The sequence below is a fragment of the Peromyscus eremicus genome, chromosome 9 (genome assembly GCF_949786415.1).
Source record: "Peromyscus eremicus chromosome 9, PerEre_H2_v1, whole genome shotgun sequence".
NCBI lineage: Eukaryota > Metazoa > Chordata > Mammalia > Rodentia > Cricetidae > Peromyscus > Peromyscus eremicus.
Window position 1 is genome coordinate 49,679,926 of NC_081425.1, and position 26,782 is coordinate 49,706,707.

The 26,782-nt window shown below is 38.2% G+C and overlaps 1 protein-coding gene across 4 annotated transcripts in view; it reads left to right on the plus strand.

Annotated features, from left to right (window-relative positions):
• Positions 1-26,782, plus strand: part of Fndc3a (fibronectin type III domain containing 3A) — a 157,199-nt gene extending 130,417 nt beyond the window's left edge. For all 4 annotated transcript variants that reach the window (XM_059273352.1, XM_059273353.1, XM_059273354.1 and 1 more), the window contains 16 exons: positions 1,240-1,293; positions 3,388-3,512; positions 4,637-4,811; positions 5,938-6,024; positions 11,218-11,356; positions 12,441-12,509; positions 13,351-13,469; positions 15,826-15,931; positions 16,019-16,194; positions 17,407-17,520; positions 18,184-18,333; positions 18,432-18,715; positions 18,812-19,024; positions 21,605-21,771; positions 23,107-23,234; positions 24,362-26,782. In XM_059273352.1, the coding sequence (XP_059129335.1) occupies positions 1,240-1,293; positions 3,388-3,512; positions 4,637-4,811; positions 5,938-6,024; positions 11,218-11,356; positions 12,441-12,509; positions 13,351-13,469; positions 15,826-15,931; positions 16,019-16,194; positions 17,407-17,520; positions 18,184-18,333; positions 18,432-18,715; positions 18,812-19,024; positions 21,605-21,771; positions 23,107-23,234; positions 24,362-24,679 (2,424 nt within the window). In that variant the 3' untranslated portion in view covers positions 24,680-26,782. The remainder of the gene's footprint in view (positions 1-1,239; positions 1,294-3,387; positions 3,513-4,636; positions 4,812-5,937; positions 6,025-11,217; positions 11,357-12,440; positions 12,510-13,350; positions 13,470-15,825; positions 15,932-16,018; positions 16,195-17,406; positions 17,521-18,183; positions 18,334-18,431; positions 18,716-18,811; positions 19,025-21,604; positions 21,772-23,106; positions 23,235-24,361) is intronic.

Below are 26,782 nucleotides of genomic sequence, written 5' to 3' on the forward strand. Positions count from 1 at the left end.
CTCTTTGTATAATTTGAGTAAAGATATAGCATAAAGGTAATATGATAATTCAATAATTCAATGAGTTATGGTAAAGTTCTTTACACATAATAGTTTCCTCCAACTTGGAGGAAAATGGGAAGGTGAGCCTCAGGTTATTGAATGTGGCCAATATATCTTCATCCAAAAAAGAATTTTTTTTTTTTTTTAAGGAAAAGTAAACATGAGGCTTTAGCAGCTAGACTAAAGCAATCTAGAATGATGAACTCTTGGGAAATGGATGTTTACCTCCCTACTTGGAGTCTCTGTCTTCCAAGTCTCTTCCTCTGTTATGGAAGGGTTGATTTCTAAGGTCTTTTCTTTCCTCTCTTCTCATTATATTCCCCTTGAACTGCAGGTGCTGTGTCAATCAGTTGTAACTACTCTGACTCACAGTATTTAAAATGTTTTCAGTGTAACATGTTAGGAGTCTCAGAGTCAAGTTTCTCCAGATCCAAAGTTGTAGAAAGTCAGGATCATTTGTTCTACCAAAGTGGGTTGAAACTGTAGGAGGAAAGCTGTTAGGAAGAAGAGTGGAATTCTCATTTCAAGAATGGGTAAAGGCACAGTGAAGTGCTAAGGGGTCCTCCCAAAGCTGAACAGGTTACTGAGCGGCATTCTGGGGTGACGGGCACATTGTGTCTAGCAGCAGGGATCCCAGCACGACCCTGTCTTGTCTTCCCTTCTGCAGCCTAGCTTTCTGTTCTTTGGGATATTACAAAGTATTCCATTTACATTGTGAGGTGAGTTGTAGCAAAAATGGTGGAAACTTAAACCTGATGAAATCTTAGGGGCAAACTGAATTTTTCTAAGAATTACGAAAGTTAGAATAGTCCTTGTTAAAGGAGATTATAGAGTATTCAGAAAACATAGATGGCCTCTTGCCTTCTTTATGTTTCTATTTTTATGTGTATGAGTATTTGCCTGCTTGCATTTATGTGCAATGTGTGCATGTTTGGTGTCCCTTAAGGCCAGAGGAGGGCATCGGGTCCCCTGGAACTGGAATTAGGGATGGTTGTGAGCCACCATGTGGGTCCCAGGAACGAAACCTGTGTCATCTTTAAGAGCACCAATTGCTCTTAACCACTGAGTCAGCTCTCAGCCCCGCTATGGCCATTTTAAAGGTTAAGTCACAGAGAACATTTGTGACATAAAGTAGGTTTCTTGTTACTTATGATGACTAATTTCTTTTCCTCTTTTTTTTTTTTTCTATTGTTTCAGGCACCCAGTGACAATGGTTCTAAAATCCAAAGCTTTATTTTAGAATGGGATGAAGTAAGTACATTGAATCATTTTAGTAGTTAAATTTACAGGGGTACCTTCAGATAAAATGTTTTTTATCTGTTTTAGTTATTTTTTTATTTATTTATTTTTAAGAAACAGTGTTTTATGTGAAGGGTAAGTAGATGGTTAAGTGTTCTTAGAAAATGTAGTTAACTGAACTTCCCTATGAAGGAGAATTATAATGAATAATCTGAAGTGAACTCACTCTCTCCACCCCACCTTAGAGAGGCACAAAAGCACAACCAAGAACAAACAGCCCATGTTGTGAGGAACAGAGATTACAAGACTCTTGTCTTGTTCACTTGGAGTTTTCTCACAAGCTCTCAGAAATCGCTTCCTTCATGGACCCTGTTCACACCATTAAAACAGTCACTTGAGGATCTGGGAATATAGCTCAGTGCTAGAACTTACCTAGCAAGCATGAGGTACTGGGTAAACACATGCACACACGTGTGCATGAGAGTCATTTTTATAATTACCTTGGTAAAAGCACTATTCCTCATGCCAGACTTAATAGCAAGACTATTCATTCCCTATGGTTTATAGATCAGATTACCATAAACTTGATGACTTAAGCAACATTTTATAGTTCTGGTAGCCGAAAATATGATCCAGTTTTCACTGGGCAACAGAGTTGTTCCTTGCCCTAGCCATTTCCTCTGGTCCCTGGCCTTGTCACCGTACTTACTCTTCTGTCTTCCTCCTGCCTGCCTGTCTCAGGAGGCTATTTGTGCTTGCCTTGGTGGCTCATCCAGATAGTCAAGGGTAACCCTTTCTCAAGACCCTTAATCTAGCCACCCTTTTTAGTCCTGCCGCCATATAAGGTAACATTCAGAGACGAGGGATTAGGTTCTTTCTGGGCGTCGTTGGCAGTCACGGCAAGCACAGTGGGCTGTACAGTTCAGTGTGATATTTTCTTGTCTGTCATCCCATTCTCTCTTATCCTATTGCTTATAGCAAGCAAAGAGAAGGGACCAGAGGGAGGAAATTCTGTTGCTAATGTGGGGATTTGACAGCATGTTAAATGAATAATAAAGCATAACTAAGAAGGTTTTGTTCCAGAAATGCTAAGAGAATTCAGAATAAGATTGCTTTTGATTGATCACAGAAGATAAACCATATCCTCTTGATAAATGATGGGAGGGGACCTGATAAAGCACAACAGGAATAGAAAGTTAATTCACTGTTCAGTAATTTTATACCATTGTCCAACAAAGCATTTCTGATAAAAACTAGCCAAAGATGTCACTTCATATTATGATATACCACATTATATTATTCAAGAAATTGAAATTCACTTAATGACTTTAAGCTGAGGATACAGTCATAGTGCCCCAACTCTAGAACAAAATTCACCATTCTTCAAAGTGTGGGATCATGTGCTTAGACCTCACAGTAGACTCCGCTAAATACCATTAAAAAGAATAAGATGATTCAGCTTAACAGCCAGATGCAGTCCTTCAGAGGAACCGAGGTGCCCCAGCTGCCCTTGACTGAGGTACAAGAATGGAAAAGAGGAGCTTGCCCATTCTATTTCACACTCAACATTTCTAAAATCCTGTTGTCCTGAGGTAGCCTAACTTTCGTCTCTCTGTTGGGTAATTTGGCTGTTCACTCTGCTAGAATCCTTCAGTGTTAAATGTAAGCAGCCACTGCTCCAAATCTCTTAAAGACATGTAGCAGTGTCTAGGAGGAGGTTTGGGGACAGGCTTCAAAACTGTCCACAAAGAACAGGAAAAGTGGTCACTTGTCTGTCTCAGAGATCAGCCTGTCGCCATAACTACTCATCTCCCATGGAGATTATAAGGTCCATAACTTATTATGGCCAGAAATTTAGCATTGGCTCAAACACCATATTTAACTCAAGAAGCTGTGCAAGGCTACATGGAGAGCTACTGCTGCACCTGAAGTCAACCATACATAAGATGCCCAGTATCTCAGCCTTCTCTTAAGATCCATGATATCAGATTATATCAGAGTGCTGTTAATGTATACTGTACCAGATAATAAATATCATAAAGGAACTGATGTGCATTTGTCTCGTAGTGGTGCATATGAAATATAATAACTAGCCATTTCTCCTAGGGGAAAGGAAATGGAGAATTCTGTCAGTGTTACATGGGCTCACAGAAGCAATTTAAAATTACCAAACTGTCACCAGCAATGGGTTGTAAATTTAGATTATCAGCCAAAAATGACTATGGTATAAGGTAAGACATTTTGTAAAAATATGTATATTTTAGATCATCTAGTCAACTTCATATGTATGACTATTGAGTCAGGTTACCCATTGACAAATTTGCTTTATTTTATTGATATCATTATGGTCTAGCAAAGGCCAGAAGAGAGTGTTTTAGTGACATAGGAGTGACTCTTAGTGACATAGGGGTGACAGGAAAGATTAAATTTGACAATTTTTCTACCCTTAAGTATAAATTAAATCTTTACATATCACTTGAGGTTTTTTTGTCTTTTTTTTTAATTAATTGTCAGTATGTGTGCTTTCATGGTTTTGTTTAGAATCTAGTAGGTTCAATATCCTCAGAGCTTGCTACAAATAAAAAATGTCCCCTCCCCATTTTATCTTGAAAGGCCCGAATTTCTATGGTTTATTTGTGAATGAAATAAATCATATTTAGGGTCAAAACTGGTAAACAGGCTTGGTTGGATTAATGTGATTCTTATTTAGGTGGATAGTCAGTAATCATTAGAAACAATCATATCTGGAGTTCAGTTTTCTCTGTTTCTTAAAGGCTCTCTCGTGTAGCTCAGACAAGCCCAGCTCTTTGGAGAGTCCTATTGGAGTTATTTCTACTTTGTTTTAGTTTAGAGCATTCCCTGCTCACCTTTATGGGAGTTGGCAGGTTTAATTACACAATTTACATTTTCTACCATATAAAATGGCATTTATGAGAACTGTCTTTTCTTCCTGTAGATGGCATGTAGAAATGTGATAGAAGTGTACAGGGGGGTGGGTTTTACTGTGTTCTCTTTCCTACAGACCACTGTGTATTTTTTTTTTCACTGACTAAATAATTCATTTATCAAAGCTTAAAAAATATGAACATAACTTATGCATTTGAAAGAATACCAACCTTTTGGTGTCTGACCTGGTACCTTTAAAACACTTCAAATCCATTCAGTTTTGATTTTCCAGAGCTGAGACTGTAGCTCAGTGGGAGGGCTCAGACTTAGCATGTTCAAATCAAGGGTCTCAGTTTGAGCCGCATCACAACAACAAGGATTAAAATTTTTACCATTAGTGAAGGGGTTGGGAGGCTTTTTACCAATAAAATAATCTTGACTCCTTTTTAAAAATCTCTTGTTCCAACAGTGATTTTAGTGAAGAGGTCTTATACTACACTTCTGGCTGTGCACCCTCTGTACCTGCAAGTCCTGTACTGGCCAAGGCTGGAGTTACTTGGCTATCCCTACAGTGGAGTAAGCCCTCAGGAACACCATCAGATGAAGGAATTTCTTACATTTTAGAGATGGAGGAGGAAACATCAGTAAGTATGAATCTGTAGTTTAAATAAGAGTTGAGGTCATTTTGGTGCAGGTTTAATCCTAATAAAGTAAACATCACCATGGGAGTTAGCTCTTTCTCCAAGTCATGTCAGAGCTTGATTTGTTACTGCCTAAGCAAGATTGGTAGGGAGGTCTCAAATTCTTGTTTTCTTGGTGTATGTAAGAGTTTTGGGGGTTTTTGAAGTCTATACCTACACTTTTCATTTGAGAGCTGGATGTGTAACTCAGTGGTAGAGCATTTACCTAGCAGCCAGGGTACCTTGCATCTTCCAGCCAGAGAGTCAGACGTAGATTGACTGACTTAGAAAGAAATAAAAGGGAATGTCACCACAGCCTTCAGCCTTCTGCATAGAGCAATTTCAAAGTAAGTTCTGTTACCCTTCTCCACTTCGTTCAGTACTGCTTCTCAACATAGCACAGAAGAATGAGAGTCACATGGAGACCGTGTAATACATCCTGAATCTAGTTATCTGCCTCTGCTTCCCTGTAACAAAATCAGACAGAGCTTTGTTTTGAATTAGGATAGGTCAGAGTGGCACGGTCTTACGAGTATACTATAAATCTTTACATTCTATACGTTTAAATGGTGAATTGTACTATGATTTCAATTATATCTCCACTTTTAATAATTTCCAGCATGGAAGCTAATACAGTAGTGAAATATTGTCACTGGGACTGTAAATAGCTTTATTAGACCCAAGTTGTACCTTATCTCCCAGTACAATCAACCATCTATTTCTTCACTTAAACACAACTGTGCATTCCGGGCAAAGTAAAGGTGTTAAATACTTATGTATAGTTAAGTCTTGGGACATCCCTAGGAAATTTGGTTCTTGAAATTTCTTTATTGATGATGAAATTGCCATTGGCTTCAGCTCCTCCCTCAACACAAAGACCTCTCTTGGCCCTTCAATTTACTGAGACTAAGTAATTTCAGTTCTTCTACAAAAGGTTCTGTAGCATGTTTGTCACTCGAGGTCAAAGAAATCAAGGTGAGAATTACATTCACACAGTCAGAGGTGAAGAGCCACCCAGGGCTTCATGTATCTGTTACTCCTCATAGTTCTACAACTAGATGTTTAATGAAAACTGGGTTTTCCTTTCCAGGGGTATGGTTTTAAACCTAAATATGATGGAGAAGATCTTTCTTACACAGTGAAAAATCTGAGACGTAGTACAAAGTATAAATTTAAGGTAAGTTTTGAAATTCCATTAAGAGATGTATTTCTTGTTTTTATTGTTCTTCTTAAGTTAAAAGCAAGTACATACTTTCATTGTGTATTCCTTCCAAACCATTCCTTTGGTTTTAAATTTTAAGTAATTCTGTCTTTTCTAATGGGCATTTTTGTTTTTTAACTTTTGTGTTATGATAATACTTCTCATTCTCAAGCTTCATGTATTTGCATTGAAAACCAGTTTTAACATTTTGTGGGACTCTTGTGTAACGTGATACACATATTAAAATATGTATGTTAAAACATACTCGATGCAATTTTTTGGCATCATATCATACCAGACAGCTTTATTATATTTTTGGCGTCATGGCATGCCGAACAGATTCATTATATACTCTTAGTGGTAATCCCTCAAAGGAGGTGGTAACCACCAGTTTCTCAATTGCATAGTTAGTCTTTGCCCTTTTGCTGGTAATAAGCATTTTGTGACTACTGTGTCATATGTAAACATTGTATTCCTTACCGGGGTTTCATACTCATTTTAATGCCCATTGGTAACTCAGTCTGTTCCTGGTGTGATTGACAATGCTAACTGGTGGTGTTTTCGTTGTGTAATTCCTCCCTGTGTCACTCGCTTGCTTGAGGCCATGACAAACTGAAAATTTCTCTATGGAAACTTCGGGAATTTATCTTTCCTCCTCTGGTATCACTCTAGGATATATTTTGGCTCTTTAACTTGCTCAGCTCTTGAATTATTTAATAATTACAGTTAATAGAAATCTAAAATTATAACAGAATGCTTATTAGTTGATAAATTAAACATTGATATATTCCTACCGGAGCTCATGTAATCAAATCATTTCAGATAAAGGATAGAGGGCAATATATATAGTTTTCATTATTAAAAAGCAAGCATAAATTTTGGTGCTCCTAGAAAATGTTTAAAAAAATAGAGCCTTAATAATAGGAAATTTGATTTATATAGTTTATAATAATGTTGTTTTGCCTTATTTTATAAAGTTTCATTTAAAAACCTGATGACTCTGGGTCATTTCATTTTCCAAATACAGTTTTCATATTTGTAAGATTTACAAAATACCAAGAAAGTGTGCACTTTGAGCCCAGTTTCTATAGTGATGTTAGATTGCAGTTTGGGTCTCAGTAATGATTATACCAACAGGTTTTCTAAGGAGGAAGTTACCAATACTTTTTATAATTTCCTAAGTTTATTAACATTCTGAGACTTCTAACTATTCTGTAATTGCCACTGAATACATAAGCAGACACACACAGATGTGCGTTGAATTCTTTACTGGTTCAGTATGCAAATCAAATTTATAATTAAAACTTTTCCACTGTGCCATTTACTTTCAAATAGCAAGGAAGAAGAGCTACACAATCAAAATTTTGTTTATTTGGCTGTCCACATGACAGGCTTGGGATGGAAAACATTCCCAAGTCACCTCTTTTACACATAAACATCACTGGGTCATAGGAGGTTATGTGTGGGCTTCTTAACAAGTGACATGTTAAGTAGGGATATGCCATCAAAGCTCACCAGACATTCAGTATTATCTGAGACTTTGCTCTCTCCCTTTACTAAATGAAGAACTTCCAAAGGTGAGGCCTGACAGTCTGTTGTAGCTAGCTGTCCAGCAGTTCTCAGTGCTGATATGTGGGGTACACTTACCTAGAAGCAAGCGGAAAACACTATGAAATGCAAAATGACCCCTACGTGAAGTTCTAGTTACTCAGCATGTATTTTTAATCTGCCGAGTGATAGGGAACCTGCCAAGGAGATCTGAATCATTAAATCCCCCTTTGTCTGTCTCCCTTTTATAGCTTGATACTGCAAGCTCTTCTTTTAAGAAACCTGTCAAAATAAAATCTTATTACTTATTTTTAAAATCCTGGAATACTGAGTGTATTACAGAAATATTTTTTAAATACACTCCTGCAGGCACTGATTACATCACATCTTGTCATAGGAAGCAGTAAGAGCATGCTTAACATAAAATGCCAGAACTTGGCCCTGAGGATAGTCCTGGGACATTTACAGTAGAAATAGGCAGTTAAGACTGAAAACAAAATTGCTTTGAATGTGCATCTTTTAAAATAGGGGATTGAAACAAAACAAGCAAACAAAAGGGCTTCAGAGGCTTTTCAACCAGGCTCCTAGAAAACTGAATTTCTGGAAAATAGTTTCTCCAGTAGTGAGCGCTTTGAACCAGAGCCTCAGACACCTCTGCTATAGCAGCTGCTTGTTGTGAAATAGTTTTTACAGCGTTTTTGTTTCTGTTTTGTTGTTTGCGAAATAGCTTTTTACAACTTTTTTGTTTTTGTTTTGTTGTTTGTTGTGTGTGACTTTTCATAAAAAGTCAGGTGTCTATAGGTCTGTCAAATTATGTGTGGGTCTTTAGTTCAATTCCACTAATAAATATGTCTGTTTTTATGCTAATACCATTCTCTTTGTACAATAACTGTGTAATAGAACTTGAAATCTGAAATGGTGACACCTCCAGCAGTTCTTTCATTAATCAGGATTGTTTTAGGTATCTTGGATGTTTTGTGTTTCTTTAGGTAAGATGGCCAGTTTTACTATATTAATCCTACAGACCCATGAGCATGGGAGATCTTTCCATCTTCTGATATTTTCTTCAATATCTTTCTTCAGTGTCTTTAAGTTTTTAATTATACAAGTCTTTCACTAGCTTGGTTAGAGTTACCCCAAGATATTTTATATTATTTGAGGCTATTGTGAAGGGTGTTGTTTCCCTGATTTCTTTCTCAGTCCATTTGCCATTTGTAAATAGGAGGGCTACTGATTTTTGTGTGTTAATTTTGTATATTGACACTTTGAAGAAGGTGTTGGTCATCTGTAGAAGTTCCAGGGTGGAGTTTTTAGGGTCCCTTTTGTATACTATCGTGTCATCTGCAAATAAAGATACTTTCATTTCTTTTTTTTTTCTATTTGTATCCCTTTGATCTCCTTCAGTTGTCTTGACTTCGAGTTAAGACTTTGAATACTGAATTGAGTAGATATAGAGAAAGTGAACACCCTTGTCTTGTTTCTGCTTTTTAGTGGAAATGCTTTAAGTTTCTCTCTGGTTAGGGTAATGTTGCCGGTGGGCTTGTTGTAAATTGCCTTTATTATGTTAAGGTATGTCCCTTGTATGCCTAGTCTCCTCAGGACTTTCATCTTGAAGGGGGGTTGGCTTTTGTCAAAGGACTTCTCTCATAGAAAGAGATGATCATGGGGTCTTTGTCTTTCAGTCTGTTTATATGGTGAATTACATTTATATATATACATCCCTTTTCAGTTCTAATATTTTTAGTTCGGATCTTCTCTCTGTATCTTTTGGTTACTTTGGCTAAAAGTTTGTCATTCTTAATAATTTTCTTAAAGAACCAGCTCTTCATTTCATTGATTTTTGTTGTTATTGTTGCTGGTTTTTTGTCTGTTGCAGCCCTGAGTTTGATATTTTTTTCTTCCCATGTACACTTTTTTTGTATTGTTTCATCTTGCTTTTCTCATGCTTTCAAGTATGCTATCAAGATATTAATATGTGATCCCTCCCCTTTTTTCTTACGTAGGTAGTTAGTATTACAGACTTGCCTTTTAAAACTGCTTCCATTGTGTCCATAGGTTTGGATATGTTGTATTTTCATTTTCATTCTTTTCTAAAAGTATTTTAATTTCTTTCTTGATTCCGTCTTGACAAAATTTTTATTCAGTAGTGAGTTACTTAGCTTCCATGAGTTTGTATACTTTGTATTATTTCTATTGTTGATATCCATCTTTATTTTAATCCATGGTGGTCAGTTAAGATTCAGGATGCTATTTTAATGTTCTTTCATCTATTGAGACTTTTGCTGTGTCCTAATAGGTGGCCAGCTTTGGAGAAGGTTCCATTTAGGCTACTGAGAAGAAAGCATACTTTTTAGTGTTTGGGTGGAATGTTTTGTAGATATTTGTTAGGTCCATTTGATTTATGATGTTGTTTAACTTCAAATTTCTCTGATTTTTATCTGGATAATCTGTCTGTTGGCAAGACTGGGTTATTGAAGTCTCAGTTTTCACTGTCTTAGGTTCAATATGTGATTTTATATGTAGTAGGGGTTCTTTTATGAAATTGGATGCCCTTGTGTTTGATATGCATAAGTGTTTAGAACTTTAATATCCTCTTGGTAGATTTTCCCTTTAATGAGTATGGAGTGTTCTTCCCTGTTTCTTCTGAATTGTTTTGGTGTGATGTCTATTTTGATATGAAAATGGCTACACCTTCTTGCTTCTAGGCTTCATTTGCTTGAAAGTTACCTGGATGGGTAAGAGCAGTGAGGAGACCCTTGGAAAACAGAACAGTTGGATTAATTTTCACTAATTTGTAATTAATTAGTTGTTATTTAGAATGCTCTAGTTCCTAAAATTCTCATTCAGAATTACTTAACTCATGGCAGGGTAAAAATATAGGTATAATTTCTAAAATCAAATAAAATGATACCCAGATTAGATTATATTTTTTTCTATTTCTGGCTTAAAAACCCATCCCCTTCTTTTATACCTTGAAATAACTGTTATCTCATGGCTTCTTCTGGTCAGGAATCTAGGAACCATGGTTCTGATATATAGTCTTCTGAAGTGGAATCGTTTGAAGGTGTTGTTTCCACGTTCACTCAGGTGGTTATTCCCTGGGCCCTCAGATCTCACTACCCGGCTTTCCCATATTATAGGGAATTTCTGCTACATTCTGTAAGTGTAACTTAGGGCTCTAGAGCAGAAACACACTTAGTACTCCCTGTGCACTCGTACGTCTTCTCATGAAGACAGGCAGTTCTCCAGCAGAGAGAGCATTTCAGTCTGAAAGCATTTAGTCATTTCTCTAAGCTTGTGATTTGCTCCTCTCTTGGTAAGTTATACTTGGGTAGCAAACTGTCTTAGTTTGGGTTTTTATTGCTATGAAGAGACCCCATGACCATGGCCATTGTCATCATGGCAGGGAGCGTGGCAGACATTGTGCTGGAGGAATAGCTGAGAGTCCTACATCTTGCAGGCAACATGAAGTCAACTGGCAGACACACTGAGGGAAGCTTGAGCAAAAGAAACCTGAAAGCCTGCCCCCACAGTGACGCACTTCCTAATAGTGCCACTCCCTTTGGGGGCATTTTCTTTCAAACCACCACACAAACATTAAATCTTGTGTTCTCACCACAGGTCATTGCTTATAACTCAGAAGGTAAAAGCAACCCGAGTGAAGTCGTGGAATTCAGTACCTGCCCTGATAAACCAGGAGTACCTGTGAAGCCCTCCGTTAAAGGGAAGATACACTCACATGGCTTTAAAATTACTTGGGGTAAGATGTGCCTGCTTTTTTTGTGTTTGATTAAAATAATTTAAATATGAATTTTTTCTTTGTTAAGAATTAAGAGCAGTATAGACCACCCTTGTAAAAGTATCGGGGTGCCTTTTGCTAGAAATTCACTACATTCATCCTTAGAAGAGGAGAAGAAAAGATGTAAGTAGCTAGTTCAAAATCCGTGTTCCTTTTTTATGGGTGTAAATGTCCAAGTGGATAAATTATTGTTACATCCAGCCATGCTCAAACAGTGGCTCTTCGTATGGATTGTTAGCTGTTGTCCAGCCTATGGGATGATGGCCAGACTCACAGGAAGTCGGTCAGAAGACAGAGATACTGTTGATGGACACAATTGCCTGAATTCGTGTTTCTCACGGAAAGCCCAAGTTCAGTAATTTCAATCTATCAGGTTAATGTGAAGATGCTGTTTGGTTTCTCATGAAGTGAACAGCAGGCTGTTGGTGCCAGTTTTTCAATAACATTGTATTGTGCTTGGGTGAACTTACTAACTCAGGGTAGTCTGATAAGAAATGTGTCCTCCATTGAGGATCCATCTGTGGAAAGCTTCTCAGAGAGCCTAACCAGGTTTGGCCCTAAAAGAACTGGGGATCCACTGTAAGAGGATGAACAGGGTCAGCTTTGTGTGAAAAGAAGGACTGCTGACCTTGGAGCCAGCCGCACCGGAGTCCTCTTAGCTCGCAATAAATAAATAAATAAATAACAACAACAAAAACCAGCTATTCACTTCAACATTTGCTGAACATCTGCCTACACACCAGATCAATGGGACAGCAGAGAGTGTGCAAACTTGATCATGGCCTGGAGACAAAGTTTACAAAAGTCACCATGTTACAAATATCTACACATTTCAAACTCCGTTTGAATCTAAAGTGAATGGACTATTGTGCAGCCACTCAGTTATTGAAGAGCTGACTTTATAAATGTGGAGACGGGGTGTATTAATTGAGAAGTGCTGACCCCAGTGCAGACAAGGTGGTAGTTACAGTGTTCGGGTGATTCCTTCCCCTTCACAATCCTGCCGTGGTGTACTGTTTATTGGGGTTTTCTGTGTTTTCAATAGATCCACCAAAAGACAATGGAGGGGCACCCATCAATAAGTACGTAGTGGAGATGGCGGAAGGTTCTAATGGTAAGCAGAGCTGGTGAAGGTGGTAGATTTGTTCTAGTGAATGAGCCTTGACTCTTCCAGGCTTTACAGTGTTTGCTGCTGTACAAATGGTTTTGCTTGGTTTGGTGGTGATGGTGATGATGGTGTTTGTAGCAACTGTGATTATGCCCAGTATAATGCACTTCAGATCCTGACCTCTGGAAATACAGTGGGTCAGATGTCAGCCTGTTATCTGCCTCTAGTATTATACTTACAGCTTTTTCTTTTTTCATTTGTTTTTGTTTATATTGTGCAATCCTAGCATGTCCAGACTGATACTTAGATACTATTAATTTAGTGTTTTTAACTGGAGTAGTTTATTAAATTAGGTTCATACCTACATGTACTAGAGAAAAATTATTCTTTAAAAGTTAGCTCCAATTAAGGTTTTTATGACATAAAAACTTTATGCTTGAGTCACCTGTACATCAGTTTTTATTTCTATAAAATGACCTGTTAACTGAAAAGAAAGGTCTTATAATTATGATTAAATATGCTATAATACTGATTCTTTATGCTCTTTATATAATATTATTACTAGACCAGTAAATACATTTAATATGCTTAATGAAAAGCAAATTATCAATCGAAGCCAAAGGCTGTACAGAGATATTTCAGTTCAACAAAGCCATACAGATTTGTCTGGAAGGCTACATGCATAACGAAAACTAAATCATTTCCAGGAAACTCAAGTCAGGCTTAAAATGTTTCTGATAAATTGCATAAACACTTACTTAGTGAAGCCTGAGATATCTGCCCTGTCCATGATGCCAAAACGTTAAGCATTACTCGTACCTGATTGCACACGATTCTGCACTTTCAGGAAACAAGTGGGATATGATCTACAGTGGCACTACCAGGGAGCATCTTTGTGACCGACTGAATCCAGGCTGCTGCTACCGCTTACGGGTTTACTGCATCAGTGACGGAGGGCAGAGTGCGGTATGCCTATGTGTAGACTAGTTTATGTTTTCATTTGGACCAAATGGGACAGGATCAGCACTTCCTGCCCTCGTTGTTAAACTTGGTGTACAGATGTGGAAAGATAAATCCTGTAACCTGAGTGGCTAGTGTTACTGTTACCAGAATATTCTAACAGGATATTTCACTTCTTGTACATACATATATAGGTAATTCTAGGGCGATATTTGATAACCGTATCCAGCAGAAATTGAAATACTGTTTCCTGCTCTGTAAATTATGTGTCAGGAGAAACCATAAACTCTTTGAACACAGATATAATATTTGAGTATTTCAGAAAAGCTAGCCATATTGTATGATTGTTAAGAGACTCAGTAGCCAGGAGTTTAATCCCAGCACTTGGGAGGCAGAGGCAGGTGGGTCCCTGAGTTCGAGGCCAGCCTGGTCTACAGAGCAAGTTCCAGGACAGCCAGTACTATATGGAGAAACTTTGTCTTAGGAAAAAACAAAAAAAGAGAGAGACTCACTCTGTAACTAAAGTGACCAGTAACTTCATCAGTTATATTGATCCTGTCCCAATTCTGAGGACAATTCTAGAGCCTGGTTCAATTTGAGTACATCCAGCATCTTCAAATAAACTCATTCAATCCCAACGTTTTTCGTGGGTCAGTAATTGAGTGAAAGTGTCTTCATCAGATGCTCTGACTGCCTGTTTGGGCTGACCACACAGTACTCCCACTGTGTAAGCACTCAGGGTTCCTTCTCTGAATCTGCTTATAGCCAGAACGGCAGCATGAGAACACTGCAGACTCTTCTTCCCATCCTTCAGTCATTTCAAACCCCATTTGTCATTTCCCCACTCCCGTCTCTGTTTCTAACTTGTTCAGTTTTAGGGGAGCATCCTGGGTCCCTGGCCCAGGCATATACCACAAGCAACCCCAGTAGCTAAGCTAACTGTACCAGGATGAGGCAGATCCTCCTCATGGATTTGGATAGCACATAAAGTGCCTCTGCTCACTCACGCCTTCCTGTTCTTCACTCCTGGGCAGGCAACATACTCCAGGTGCCTGCTGTATTTTTAATGAATTTAATCAAGAATCACTTATTGGAACATTCATAATAATATTTTTCAAATGGAATTTTACATAATAAAAATACTCTTGTAAAAAAATGGCTTTTAAACTTCTTGTTAGACATGCAAATATTGTGGAACTGAGTGTGAGTCCTGCCTTGCAGGCTTGTATGGCGTTCTATTTTAGCCATTGAGAAAGCTCCCTGGTAGGAAACGTATAACTTGGTGCTAGAACACTTTCCTTCTGTAGAAGAGACCTATCTGAGTCCCCAGAACCACCCCGAGAATGAAGAAAATCTCCCTGCATTTAAGAACAACAAACATAAGTATCTACAATTGTTGGGTTTGTTTTGTTTTGTTTTTTTAAGATTTATTATATATACAGCGTTCTGTCTGCATGTAAGCCTGCACACCAGAAGAGGGCACCAGATCTTCTTATAGATGGTTGTGAGCCACCATGTGGTTGCTGGGAATTGAACTCAGGACCTCTGGAAAAGCAGCTAGTACTCTTAACCTCAGAGCCATCTCTCCAGCCCTACAGTTCTTTTCTAGTGCATCATCAAAGAATTTTACATAGAATGCCTGTCTGAAAAAAATGCTGAACAAATAGTTTGTGTTTAAAAAGAATGTATACAGATTAGAAATATGGCAGTTAATCTTGAAAGTAAAATCGTGGCTGGGGCTTATAGCTTTTCACAGTAAGATACTTGGCTGGCATTTGTAAGGCCCTGGGTTCAAGCTGTGTCCCATAAGAAAATAAATGAAAAGACTTTAAAGTAGGAAGCAAAAGCAGTACTGAATAGAAAGATATTGAATATTAGAGAAACTTGCCTGATTGTAGAATTGTTTCTAGAGGAATAAAATAAGTTGACTTTTAGGTCAAAATACAGTTAAAACAAACAAACAAAAACTGTGAGTCTTCACCTCCAAAAACAATAAGGTGGACAGCATTTATAGTGTCAAGACAACCTAAGAGATTTGTGGATCCCTTTGGACAGAACATTTTTAGGTGTCTATTGTCTTTGATATTTCATTCGTTTTGTTTCCTGCTTATTAAAGAGATTGATTCTTTTTCCAATTTGTTTTTTAAATTGTAGTTATAGTGTGTCTTTTTTGTCTATAAAATTATATGTCGTAATGTGTTAATAAGGCTTGATTCTATTCCGAACCTTATTTCTTTCAGTTGATAGTAAAGTAGAATTTCACGCTGTCTGTACAGTCTTTGTGTTGTATTAATGCCCTTTGTCAAAGCAATCTGACTGTTTAGGGCACTTCCTTGTTTTGATTTTGCTTTTGTTTTGGCAGGTCTCTGAATCTTTACTTGTGCAGACCCCAGCTGTGCCTCCTGGCCCGTGCCCCCCTCCCAGGTTGCAGGGTAGACCCAAAGCAAAAGAAATACAGTTACGATGGGGTAATTTCCGTTTTGGCAACGAATTATAATTAAGTTAGAACCAACAGTGTTCTTCCTGTTAAAAGACCTAACTCTGTCCGCCCTTAGGACCTCCTCTAGTTGATGGTGGATCACCCATTTCCTGTTATGCAGTGGAAATGAGTCCTGCAGAAAAAGATGAGCCTAGAGATGTTTACCAAGGTTCTGAAGTGGAATGCACAGTGAGCAACCTTCTTCCTGGAAAGACATACAGCTTCAGACTCCGTGCAGCAAACAGAATGGGGGTGAGGGAACTGCTAGCTGAATTATCACTCAAGCATGTTTCATCACACCAATTACCAAGCCACTTTGTTTCAATAAGTTTCTAGTGATAAATAAGAAATGGTGTGCCCTATAACTTGCCTTGTCGTCTGTACTTTCAGGCCTCAGTTAGAGTTTGTGGCACTTGAGAAGAGTTGTTGCTTCCTTCAGGGAGTGTTGAAAACCTGTTTGCATAGTCACTAAACTGGTTTTTGGAGCATTTACTCCCCATTGCAGACCAGATGGGATTCATTCTTTGCCTCATGGGCAAATGCTAATATTTAATCATTTCTGGCTTATCTAAGTTATTTTAAAAGTACTGTATGTATATATAGATAATTCCATAAAAAGAACAAAAGCGGTGATAACCCCACTTTGCACTGGTGACACTGGGGCTCAGAGAGAGCGCCTCCACACAACTGCCAGTCTACCTCATTAAGGTAGATTCCCTAAGATAAAGCAATTGCTTAGGCGTGTGGCACATATTTTTTAACTGTTCCAATTTTTTTTTTTTTTCAAATTTAACCTGACAGGTCTCTTTAACACAATATTGCAGACTTCAGTAAGCTGTGTTTTGCTTCATATCCTGTCTCTGGCTGCACTCTATTTGTATTTGTGAGCACACTTAAACGTTGTAATTGTGTAGCCTGCAGCAGTCTTATTTAAGCAGTCCTCTGTGTGCACTCAGTGACCTCACAGGGCTCAGTTCCCAGGTCGCAGATTCAGTACTAAGTCTTCTTTTTTATTTACCGAGTTTTACTAGTTTGTCAAAATGACTTTAGATATTTACTTTGTCTATTTCCACTTGATCCCCATTTTGACTCTTGCTACTTGAGATTTTAAGATAAAATTGATGCCTGCCATCTCCCAGGCCTTTATTTGGTACCCATCTTCATTCCTCACATAATTTCTTCTTATCACACCTACCTAATTTACTTATGCCCTGCTCTTTTTGCAAAAAGCATTTCATGAAGGGAATAAGGGAGTTGGGGAGAGAAAGTATAGTAAACAAAACTTAAAATTCTGCATCTACTTCCACAGTTGTTAAGTCTTTTACTCTCAGTGAATGCCTGTAGATTTATTACCAAAGTAATTTTGAAGATCTTCATTTCTGTTGGCTCTTTAAATACAGAATTCTGTTCAGTGAACATTTAAGGATGAAAAAGGAAAATAATGTGTTCTGCTTGTTTTTCTAGTTTGGACCATTTTCAGAAAAATATGATATCACTACAGCTCCTGGGCCACCCAACCAGTGCAGACCCCCTCAAGTGACGTGCAGATCTGCAACTTGTGCACACGTGAATTGGGAGGTACTGTGTTTTCCACTAACTTAGATAATTTTCCCAAGTGATTGGAGTAGTGCATGCAAAAGAATAAAGGTAGTCTCCCTTTTTGCTCCTTCAGTTATTATGTGAAAAATAAGTCCTAGATTAATTCACATGGTAAAAGTGAGTTGAGTGTATGAATAAGGTATGTTTGCCTCTTAAGTAATTATTCTCTTGTTGTATTTTGCGTTTTATTAAAAGACTGTTTCCTTACTGAAATATTCTACCCACAAGTGAACTTTGGCAAACATTCGTACGATTTGGTATACTACTACAGTCTCAAATTCATTATTGCCAGTGTATTTACTTTGTATTGTAATTGATTGGTAATGATTATCATAATTTCAGTTTCCTTTGAAATTTAGTCATGAAAATATTTGTATAAGTTAACATTCTGTCTACAAATTATTTTGAAGTTTGTTTACCTAAGCTACTCTGACTCCTTCCTTCTGGTATGAGGCAGTTATTTTTTTGACCATTTAGATAATTTTAATGAATAAAAATGTAAAATTATACACTGTTGATTGTGTTTAGATGTTTTAAATAAATTCAAAAGCAATCCCATTTTTAATATGTTAGAGGAAAGAACATTTTTGCTCCAAAGCCATTTAATAACAAGACTAAGAAGACTGTATCCTTTTCTTGAAGATTCCTCTGAGTAACGGAACCGATGTCACTGAGTACCGGCTGGAATGGGGAGGAGTTGAAGGGAGTATGCAGATGTGTTACTGTGGGCCTGGCCTCAGCTGTGAATTAAAAGGACTGTCCCCAGCTACTACCTATTACTGCAGAGTCCAGGTAGGTGACCCGTGCCTCGGCACACAGTGTCCAGAGCCTTCGGTCTGGAGGCCACTGTCTCAGTCCTGTCTTCGTTAACTTTTCTCTGTTCATTGCAGGCTATGAGTGCTGTGGGTGCAGGTCCTTTCAGTGAAGTTGTAGCCTGTGTGACTCCACCATCAGTTCCTGCCATTGTGACTTGTCTTCAAGAAATCAGTGATGATGATATAGAAAATCCCCATTACTCACCTTCTACCTGCCTGGCAATTAGCTGGGAAGAGCCTTACGACCATGGTTCAGAAATCCTTGCCTACAGCATAGACCTCGGAGATAAGCAGCCCTTGACAGTGGGGAAGACGACAAGCTATATCATAGACAGTTTGCAGCCGGACACGACATACAGGTACGCCCCCAAATCTGTGTTTATGTTGGCCTAAGCCAGAAAAGTGATTTAAATAAAATAATTGTAAGCTAAACTTATTTTTTGTGTGTCATTTAGAATACGAATTCAAGCCTTGAATAGCCTTGGAGCTGGTCCCTTCAGCCATACCATTAAATTAAAAACTAAGCCCCTCCCTCCCGATCCACCTCGGCTGGAATGTGTTGCCTTTAACCACCAGAACCTTAAGCTTAAATGGGGAGAAGGAACCCCGAAGACGTTATCAACAGATGCTGTTCAGTACCACCTTCAGATGGAGGATAAGAATGGAAGGTGGGTTTTACTTCCTTTTCATGTGTATATTTTGGGGGTTAATGTATGTACATGTTTCTAGTGTAACTGATTTACCAGAGCATTGTAAATACCGTCATAGGGGCCAACTAGGTGGTTCAGTAGGTAAGACACCGGCTGCCAAGTCTCACAGCTTCAGATCAGTCACTGAGGCCCATGTGCTGGAAGGAGAGAACCACCTCCTGCAAGCTGTTGTCCAACCTCTATGCATACACCACGGCATGTGTGTCACACACACACACACACACACACACACACACACACACACACGAACTTAATTAAAGTGTAATAAAAGTTTTTTATCAGAACTATCTTAAGTAACTTTAAGCATATGTTTTCAAAATCTCAGAAGGTCGCCATGGCTGTCCTGTTTAACTCCAGTGATGCTCAGGGAACTTGAGTACGTGGGCTGTTCTTGAGCTCTACCCCATGAACTCTTACCTTAGCTGTGAAGTAATGCTGCAGTATTGATTGCCAGTTGGGTACAATTTGCAGAAAGTGCTTGTGATTTGCTCAAGGTCTCTGAGGTTCTGGACAGCAAGGTTATGTATGACTCACTGCTCCACACTCCTGATGCAAGGCCTGCATGCTGAATCAGTAGCAGTTCAGTCACCTCCTCACCAACAGGCCCTGAGTGGGTTCTGTGATTTATTTATTCTTAATCCTGTATTTCAGTTACAGTGTGTTGTTCAGATTATTTTAACATTGTTTAAATACCAACAGAGGACTGGTTATTCACCCTGAATTCCATCTAAACATTACCATGTGCCTACTATGCTGTTACTCTGTCATAATTTAATTAGAAATCTGCCCAACTGCTGGGTTTAAAATACTAATGACAGTTTTCCCAAGGTTTACATTGATTTTAATCACTTTTAGCAACATTATACATATTAAAAAACTGTGTGTTTTTTAATGTTTGTGTCTTTACTTATGGCAGAATTGTATGTGTCCTATTTTTTCAGAAGGTTCTTTGCCATGCCACAGATTTGTGGTTAGCCATTTATCTTTATTATGAACTATGCTGGGTGAATTGTTTAAATTCTTCTCATTCACTTAGGTGAAGTGCAAGAAGGCTTGCTAGAAGCAGTTATAACTTAGTGCTCAGCTAAGGCCACAGGTTTTGAAGAACCATTTATTCTTTGCATACATTACTAGCACTAGGTGAATTGACTAAATTTTGCTCCAGTTTACAGTTGCATTTGGGATAATGTAAAAAGGTTTGGCAGAGATCATCCTAATTAGTGCTTGGACAAAAGCTTCTGTTACATGTGAAATATAATACTGCAAAGTTTTCATTCACATTCATTTAGCATCTGAAGAATTTCTGGGGTATGAATATGGTTAGGGAAAATGAAAATCAAGACCTTTTACATAAGTTTAATAAATTAAGCAACTTAATATCTTTGATTTCTCTGTCCTTTTTTTTAGATTTTTTAATTTTAGTTTATATGTATAACTGTTTTGCTTACATGTATATGGACATACCACATGCATGCCTAGTACTCTCGGAGGTCAGCAGATGATGTTGGATGCCCTGGAACTGGAGTTATATATGGTTGTGAGGCACCATGTACATGCTGGGGGCCAAACTGGGATCCTCTGCAAGAGCAGCCAGTGCTCTTAACCACTAAGCATCTCTCCAGCCCCTCTCTGCTCTTTTTGTTTTTATAGATAACATTTGCTGTATGGTAGCATCAGAAGACAGATTTTTGTAATTTTCAGCTATTTTCAACTGTGGTTATTACCTACCTCTCTCCTTTCTAATGTAAAGAAAATGAATTTCAGAGATTTAGGAGGCCAGGCTTTTCTAGTTACTGCTTATTGCAAATATATTTGCTTCAGGTCATAAACTATTTCTTATTCCTAACCTGACTACAGTTTCCAGGCGGTTAACATTGTCTGGGTATTCATTAACTCATTCCTCAGTTTCCAAAACTTTTTAAAACTACTCATTAAAAATACTGAGAAACATTTAATATATAAGTAATATATTAGGGAAAATATGTATAATTATAACATCTACCTAGTAGTTCATGGATAATTTACTTAAAATTATGTAGTCTTTCATAGTACTATCTAAATCTCTAAATGTTACTAAACTAGCTAAAATTATACCTGTGAATTAAGAATCCCCCCCCCCTTTTTTCAAATAAAAACAAGAGAAATTTAAGTGCAGGTTATCTCAGCTCAAGTTCATGCTGTAGATAACAAACTGTATGATTATGACTTGGTTAGAAATAACTCATAATAAAAGCAGTGCCTTCATGTTGTTCTGATGCCTTTAAAGTGTAAAGAGGAAAGGCACAGCTGTACCAGAGCCTGAGAGGAAACTTAGGGTGGCTGGACATTAGATGAGGGAAACATTTTTCTGTAAATCAAGTCAGATTGGGAGAGCTCCATCTGTGGTGTCCGTTATCTGATGGAAAACCTGCTTGTCAATTACTTCTGAGGGTGAGGTTTTGGAGCCACTTGTTCCTAAATAATGTGCCCAGTTGTACACTTGTAGTGTGTTTTCAAACATTCTTACGTGGTGGTGTAAAGTTGATATTTCTATTTCAGGTTTGTCTCGCTGTACAGAGGGCCTTGTCACACGTACAAAGTACAGAGACTCAGTGAGTCCACATCCTACAAGTTCTGCATACAAGCTTGTAATGAAGCTGGGGAAGGCCCTCTCTCCCAAGAGTATGTTTTCACCACACCAAAATCTGTCCCCTATGCCTTGAAAGGTAATTTATATCCCCTGAAGTTATCTTCTTTAATGAAGTGCTTTATTCTGATTAAAGTTTAGCATCCAGTGTCTCCCCGTCAGTTATATAAAAGCATAGACAAAGCACATGCCAAGAGTTCCACTCAGTCAGCCAAACTGTTTTATGTGTTACACTAACAGTCAGAAAAGTCACTGATCTTTTTAATGATCTGGCATAAAATACTAAATTGAATAAATAAGTTGTGTTTTTAATTAGGTTCATTTGCCATTTCTGCTCTTGTTATTTAAAGAATAAATATCACAAGTGCTGGTCATTTAAATGTTTCAGATTGTGGGAGCCAGGTCTCCCTCTAAGAAAGACAAATGTTTATATAGCTTGGCTTCACACACAAAAGCATGTACTCATGTACATGCACACTATACACCTATTTTAACTTTGCAGTCGCTCTCGTTTTAAAATGATTGTACTTTGTGTATTTCTCTAAAGAGATGAAAAGTCATTGCAGTCTGAGAACTAGTGATAGAGCCTGCTGGGACAGTGTCCTGCAGCAGGCACTGGGAATAGTCTGTTAAGCAGACCGGCTAGCATAACTGTTTGGAGCTAGCCTGTCTGGTGTTGATGAGTTTCACTGCACCGTTCACGTGCTCCCTTGGGGTGATACTTTATCTGTACTGAAATGTGGTGATGTTTTATTTATGCTTTAGTAAATTAAAGCTTGACTGGAGGTCAGAGGAAAAGGCCAGCCACACACAGAAGCCATGCAATGTTAGCACACACTTTTAATCCTATTACTTGGCAGGCAGGGATCTCTCTGGATCTCTGTGAGTTCAAGGCCACACTGGACTTGTGGCACATGCCTTAAATTCCAACACTAGTTAACCATGGAGGTCTGGAGGTCTGTACAGACAGACAGGAAGTGACAGAGCTGGCAGGAAGAGGAAGTGATGTAGCTGAACAGAGAGAGCAAGTCAGATGGCAGAACAGCAAAGCATATAGGCCTGGATAGACAGGATGTAAGTCACATTTGGAAGCCGCAGAGTTAGTGAGGTGAGGTTAGCTCGTGGCTGTTTCTAATCCTTTGATTGCTCTCAGGATTTAAACCCTATATCTGGCTCCGTGTTTTTTATTTAATAAGACCGTTTAGAAATTTGTCTACACTCCCTTATCCAAATTAGTGTCTCATGACGTCATAAAGATTGTCGTTGTTCTTTTAAATTACTTCATATGCCTGTTGTAAAAATTCACTAAGTTTATAACTTGGTTTTAGAAATTTGTTGATTTTGAACAAAACAAGTATCTGTGTAATGTGCCAAATTAATCAAATGAAGCTGATCTTATGTTTGTTCCATCTAGCGCCCAAAATAGAGAAAATAAATGATCACGTTTGTGAAATTACATGGGAATATTTACAGCCAATGAAAGGTGACCCAGTTATTTATAATCTTCAAGTTATGGTGGGAAAAGATTCGGAATTCAAACAGGTATGTGTCAAGATACCATTTTATATGTACATAGTTTTAATCTTTAGTTTTTATTTTCAGTAGAAGATTTGACTGTATTTACTTTCTAATTAAGAAACATGTGCAACCCTATTTTACAGCAAGAGCCCAACTCCTTTTACAGTCCTTTACACAATTTCATGATGAGAATTCCTTAAACACTTTTCATGCCACAGCTACTAAGGTGGACTCTGAGTTAAAAATACCTAAATTTAGGGTCAGTCATGGTGGTGCATTGCCTTTAATCCTGACACTGGGAGACAGAGGCAGGCAGATCTCTGAGTTCCAGGACAGCTAGGGCTACACAGAAAAACCCTGTCTCGAAAAAACAAAAAAAAGTTTCTAATTAGTTCAATTAATGTATGTATTCTTATTCTCATTCTCTCTCTCTCTCTCTCTCTCTCTCTCTCTCTCTCTCTCTCTCTCTCTCTCCCTGCTACTCCTTGTCACTTGTCACCCTCAAGCCATTTGTTGAGGATTTTTCTTCTCTAGCCATATTATCATACTCAGTTGAAGATAAAATGGGGGGGGGGGGCAAAGTAAAAATAATTAATTAATTAATTAATTAATTAACGCTCCAGCAGGAATCTATTTCTATATTTGATTACTCTGTAACTTGGAAACTGTGAGGACAGATCTCACATCCTCATGTTTGCAGCACACAGGCAAATACTTTAATGGATGGGTGTTTTAAAATGTCATTTAAAAGACAGAATGAGGCTAAAAGGTAGCTCGGTTGGGGAAGTGCTTACCATGCAAGCTGAGGCCTTGAGTGTGAGCCTTAGCTTCCACATTACAGCCAGGTGCAGCAGCATGTGCCTGAAATCCCGGTGCTTGGGAGGTGGACACAGGAGAACCATCAAGCTAGCTACAAGTTCACTGAGAGACTCTGAAAAATATTAATGGATAAGTAGAGAGTGACTGAAGATGGTAAGACAGTGTTGCCCTCTGGTCTGCATATGCAAGTGTCCACACACCACACGTCCACAAAGATGAAATCAGTGATACTCAGAAGCTTTCGGTGTCTAAAATAATTACAGAACATGGCTGTGCTAATGTTTTCTGATCAGGCTTCATCCTCCATTCTTTTTCCAACATTTCCTCAATAGATTTACAAGGGCCCTGATACTTCATTCCGGTATTCCAGCCTTCAGCTGAACTGTGAATATCGATTTCGAGTGTGTGCCATTCGCCAATGCCAAGACCCTGTGGGGCACCAGGACCTGGTAGGTCCCTACAGCACCACAGTGCTCTTCATCTCCCAGAGGACAGAGCCGCTGGCCAGTGCCAACAAAGACGCCGTGGACGGCGGCATGCGGACCCGGCGCACTCTCAGTGACGAGCAGTGTGCCGCCGTCATCCTGGTGTTGTTTGCTTTCTTCTCCATTCTGATTGCCTTTATCATTCAGTACTTTGTAATCAAGTGAAAATATATCTTTATTTTTAACACTGTATTACATTTTATTTTGTCATGTACTAAAATTATTTCTGTATTGCTTTTACAAAATGGTGGCATTTAGCACTGGCATTGAGACTATATATTGAAACATGGTTTTGGCATTTTCAGTGCTTATGTTGTTAGGCAAAGGCTGACACTTCATAGAATTCAGCCACAGGAGCGTCAGTCTGGGGAGGGCTTTTCGTTTTGTTCTTTGGTTGGGACTTTTTTTACCCCCCTTTTCCTTTTTTTAATCCTCCCCGCCCCCCTTGAATATGCCTTCTAGTAGGACAAACTTTCTAAAAGGCAGCATTTATGATTGTTTTGACCAGTTAGCATGAGTGTAACAGTGATAACCACATCTGTTTGGTCCGATAATGATTGCCATGTGAAAATTTCAAATTGACTAGAATTTACACTCACATGCTCTACGAAACTTGTTCAAGTCTGATGCTGTGAAAGCAATCTAGTGCTATATTTCTACCTCCTCATTTGTCTTAATTGTTTGGTAAGTGAGATTTTGATGAATAACTGGAGGGCTTTGCAAACAAGAACTGGATGAAGGAATCTAAGTGAGAAAAAGAAGCTTCCTGTTTGGTGAGTGTGGAGTTCTCCTTACACATACACGTGATTCACAAGTGAGTCCAAGAAAGCACAGACCCAGAAATATTGATCTTTACTTAAACAGTACCTCTTCTTGGGATTTGAGAACAGAGAACTTTTAAATAGTAACTTACTGTTTTCTGGGCCTTTAAACTGTGTATGTGTATAAGTGCATACATGTCCATAAGGGCTGTGTGCAGACTGTCAGGTAAGGAGACACGTGTCCACACTCATCACCTGGTCTAGGCTGACTTTGAAGGACTCCCAATGGTTTTTGCAGCATCTCCTATAACTACTGCCATTGCCATCAGAATTTCTAATCAAACTCAACCTTTTTGTTTGGGGTACCAAATCTGAAGACAAAATTAATTTGCACCAGTAAACTTCAAGCTGCTTTCTTGAGAAACTAATGTTTAATGTATAATGTCTGTTTTGGATACTGTTCCAAATTGTTGATTGCATGTGGGTACCGTTGCATTAGAGCACTTTGCAAATTGCATAGTTCATTAATGTCTTGTGAGCTTGCATTTGTGAGTTGTTGGTTGATCAGATTGAATTTTGTTGTATCACATTGTACATCTCGCCTCGATGTCAATGACTGCCAGTAATAATACAGTCTGCAATGAATTTATATGAAATTTTTGTTTTATTGCATCTGTTATCTGTAGACATCTGTAACTAGCTTCTTTAATTTATTATTTGAATTTTAGAATAGAGAATCACTAATTTTTAGTTGCTGAGGTTTGCATTTTAGTGATTATTAAGCACTTCTGTCTGTCAAAAAGAAATGTATGTTTTGTGCTTTGAAGATCTCTGAAGAATTTCCCTTGTAATAGAATGGGCATGTATTGTAATTGTTTTATGTCAAATGATCTGCGCTGTAGAAAAAACATTAACCTTTGTTCAAAAAAAGAAATGGATAAACTTGGCCTCTCCAAGTGGTAAGAAAACTCTGTCACTATAATATACTGTATGTTTACATTTTATTTAATCTCTTATGAATAGGGTGATGACTTGTCCCCCAAACAACTGCGATTACGATTGTTTTCTAGAAACTTCTTCAAAGTGCCACATTTGGCAGTACAAATGAGTCTTGAGTGTAAGAGCCCAGAGATTTCTATATAGTTGACTGTCTGAAATGGTAAAATGTGCCACCCAGTGGCTTATGTTTTTCATAGTAATTCAAATGAACTCCTATTTTTGATAGTAAATGTCATTTAATGGTGTCCTCGCCATTTGAGCCTCGCTGCAAAGCTGGTGCAGGGGAGAGAACAGTTTTTAATGTAATCTTGATTTTACCTCACACACTGTACATTCCAAAAACTCAACTTTTTAAAGACTAGAACACACTACCAAACATATCACCTGAAAATTGTATAAGGTTGAGCTTCATACAAGTGGAAAATATAATCTCATAAGAATACATAAATATGTAGCAAAAGTATCTGTAAAATCCATGGAAAATAAAAGTTGTATCATTCTTTTTTGA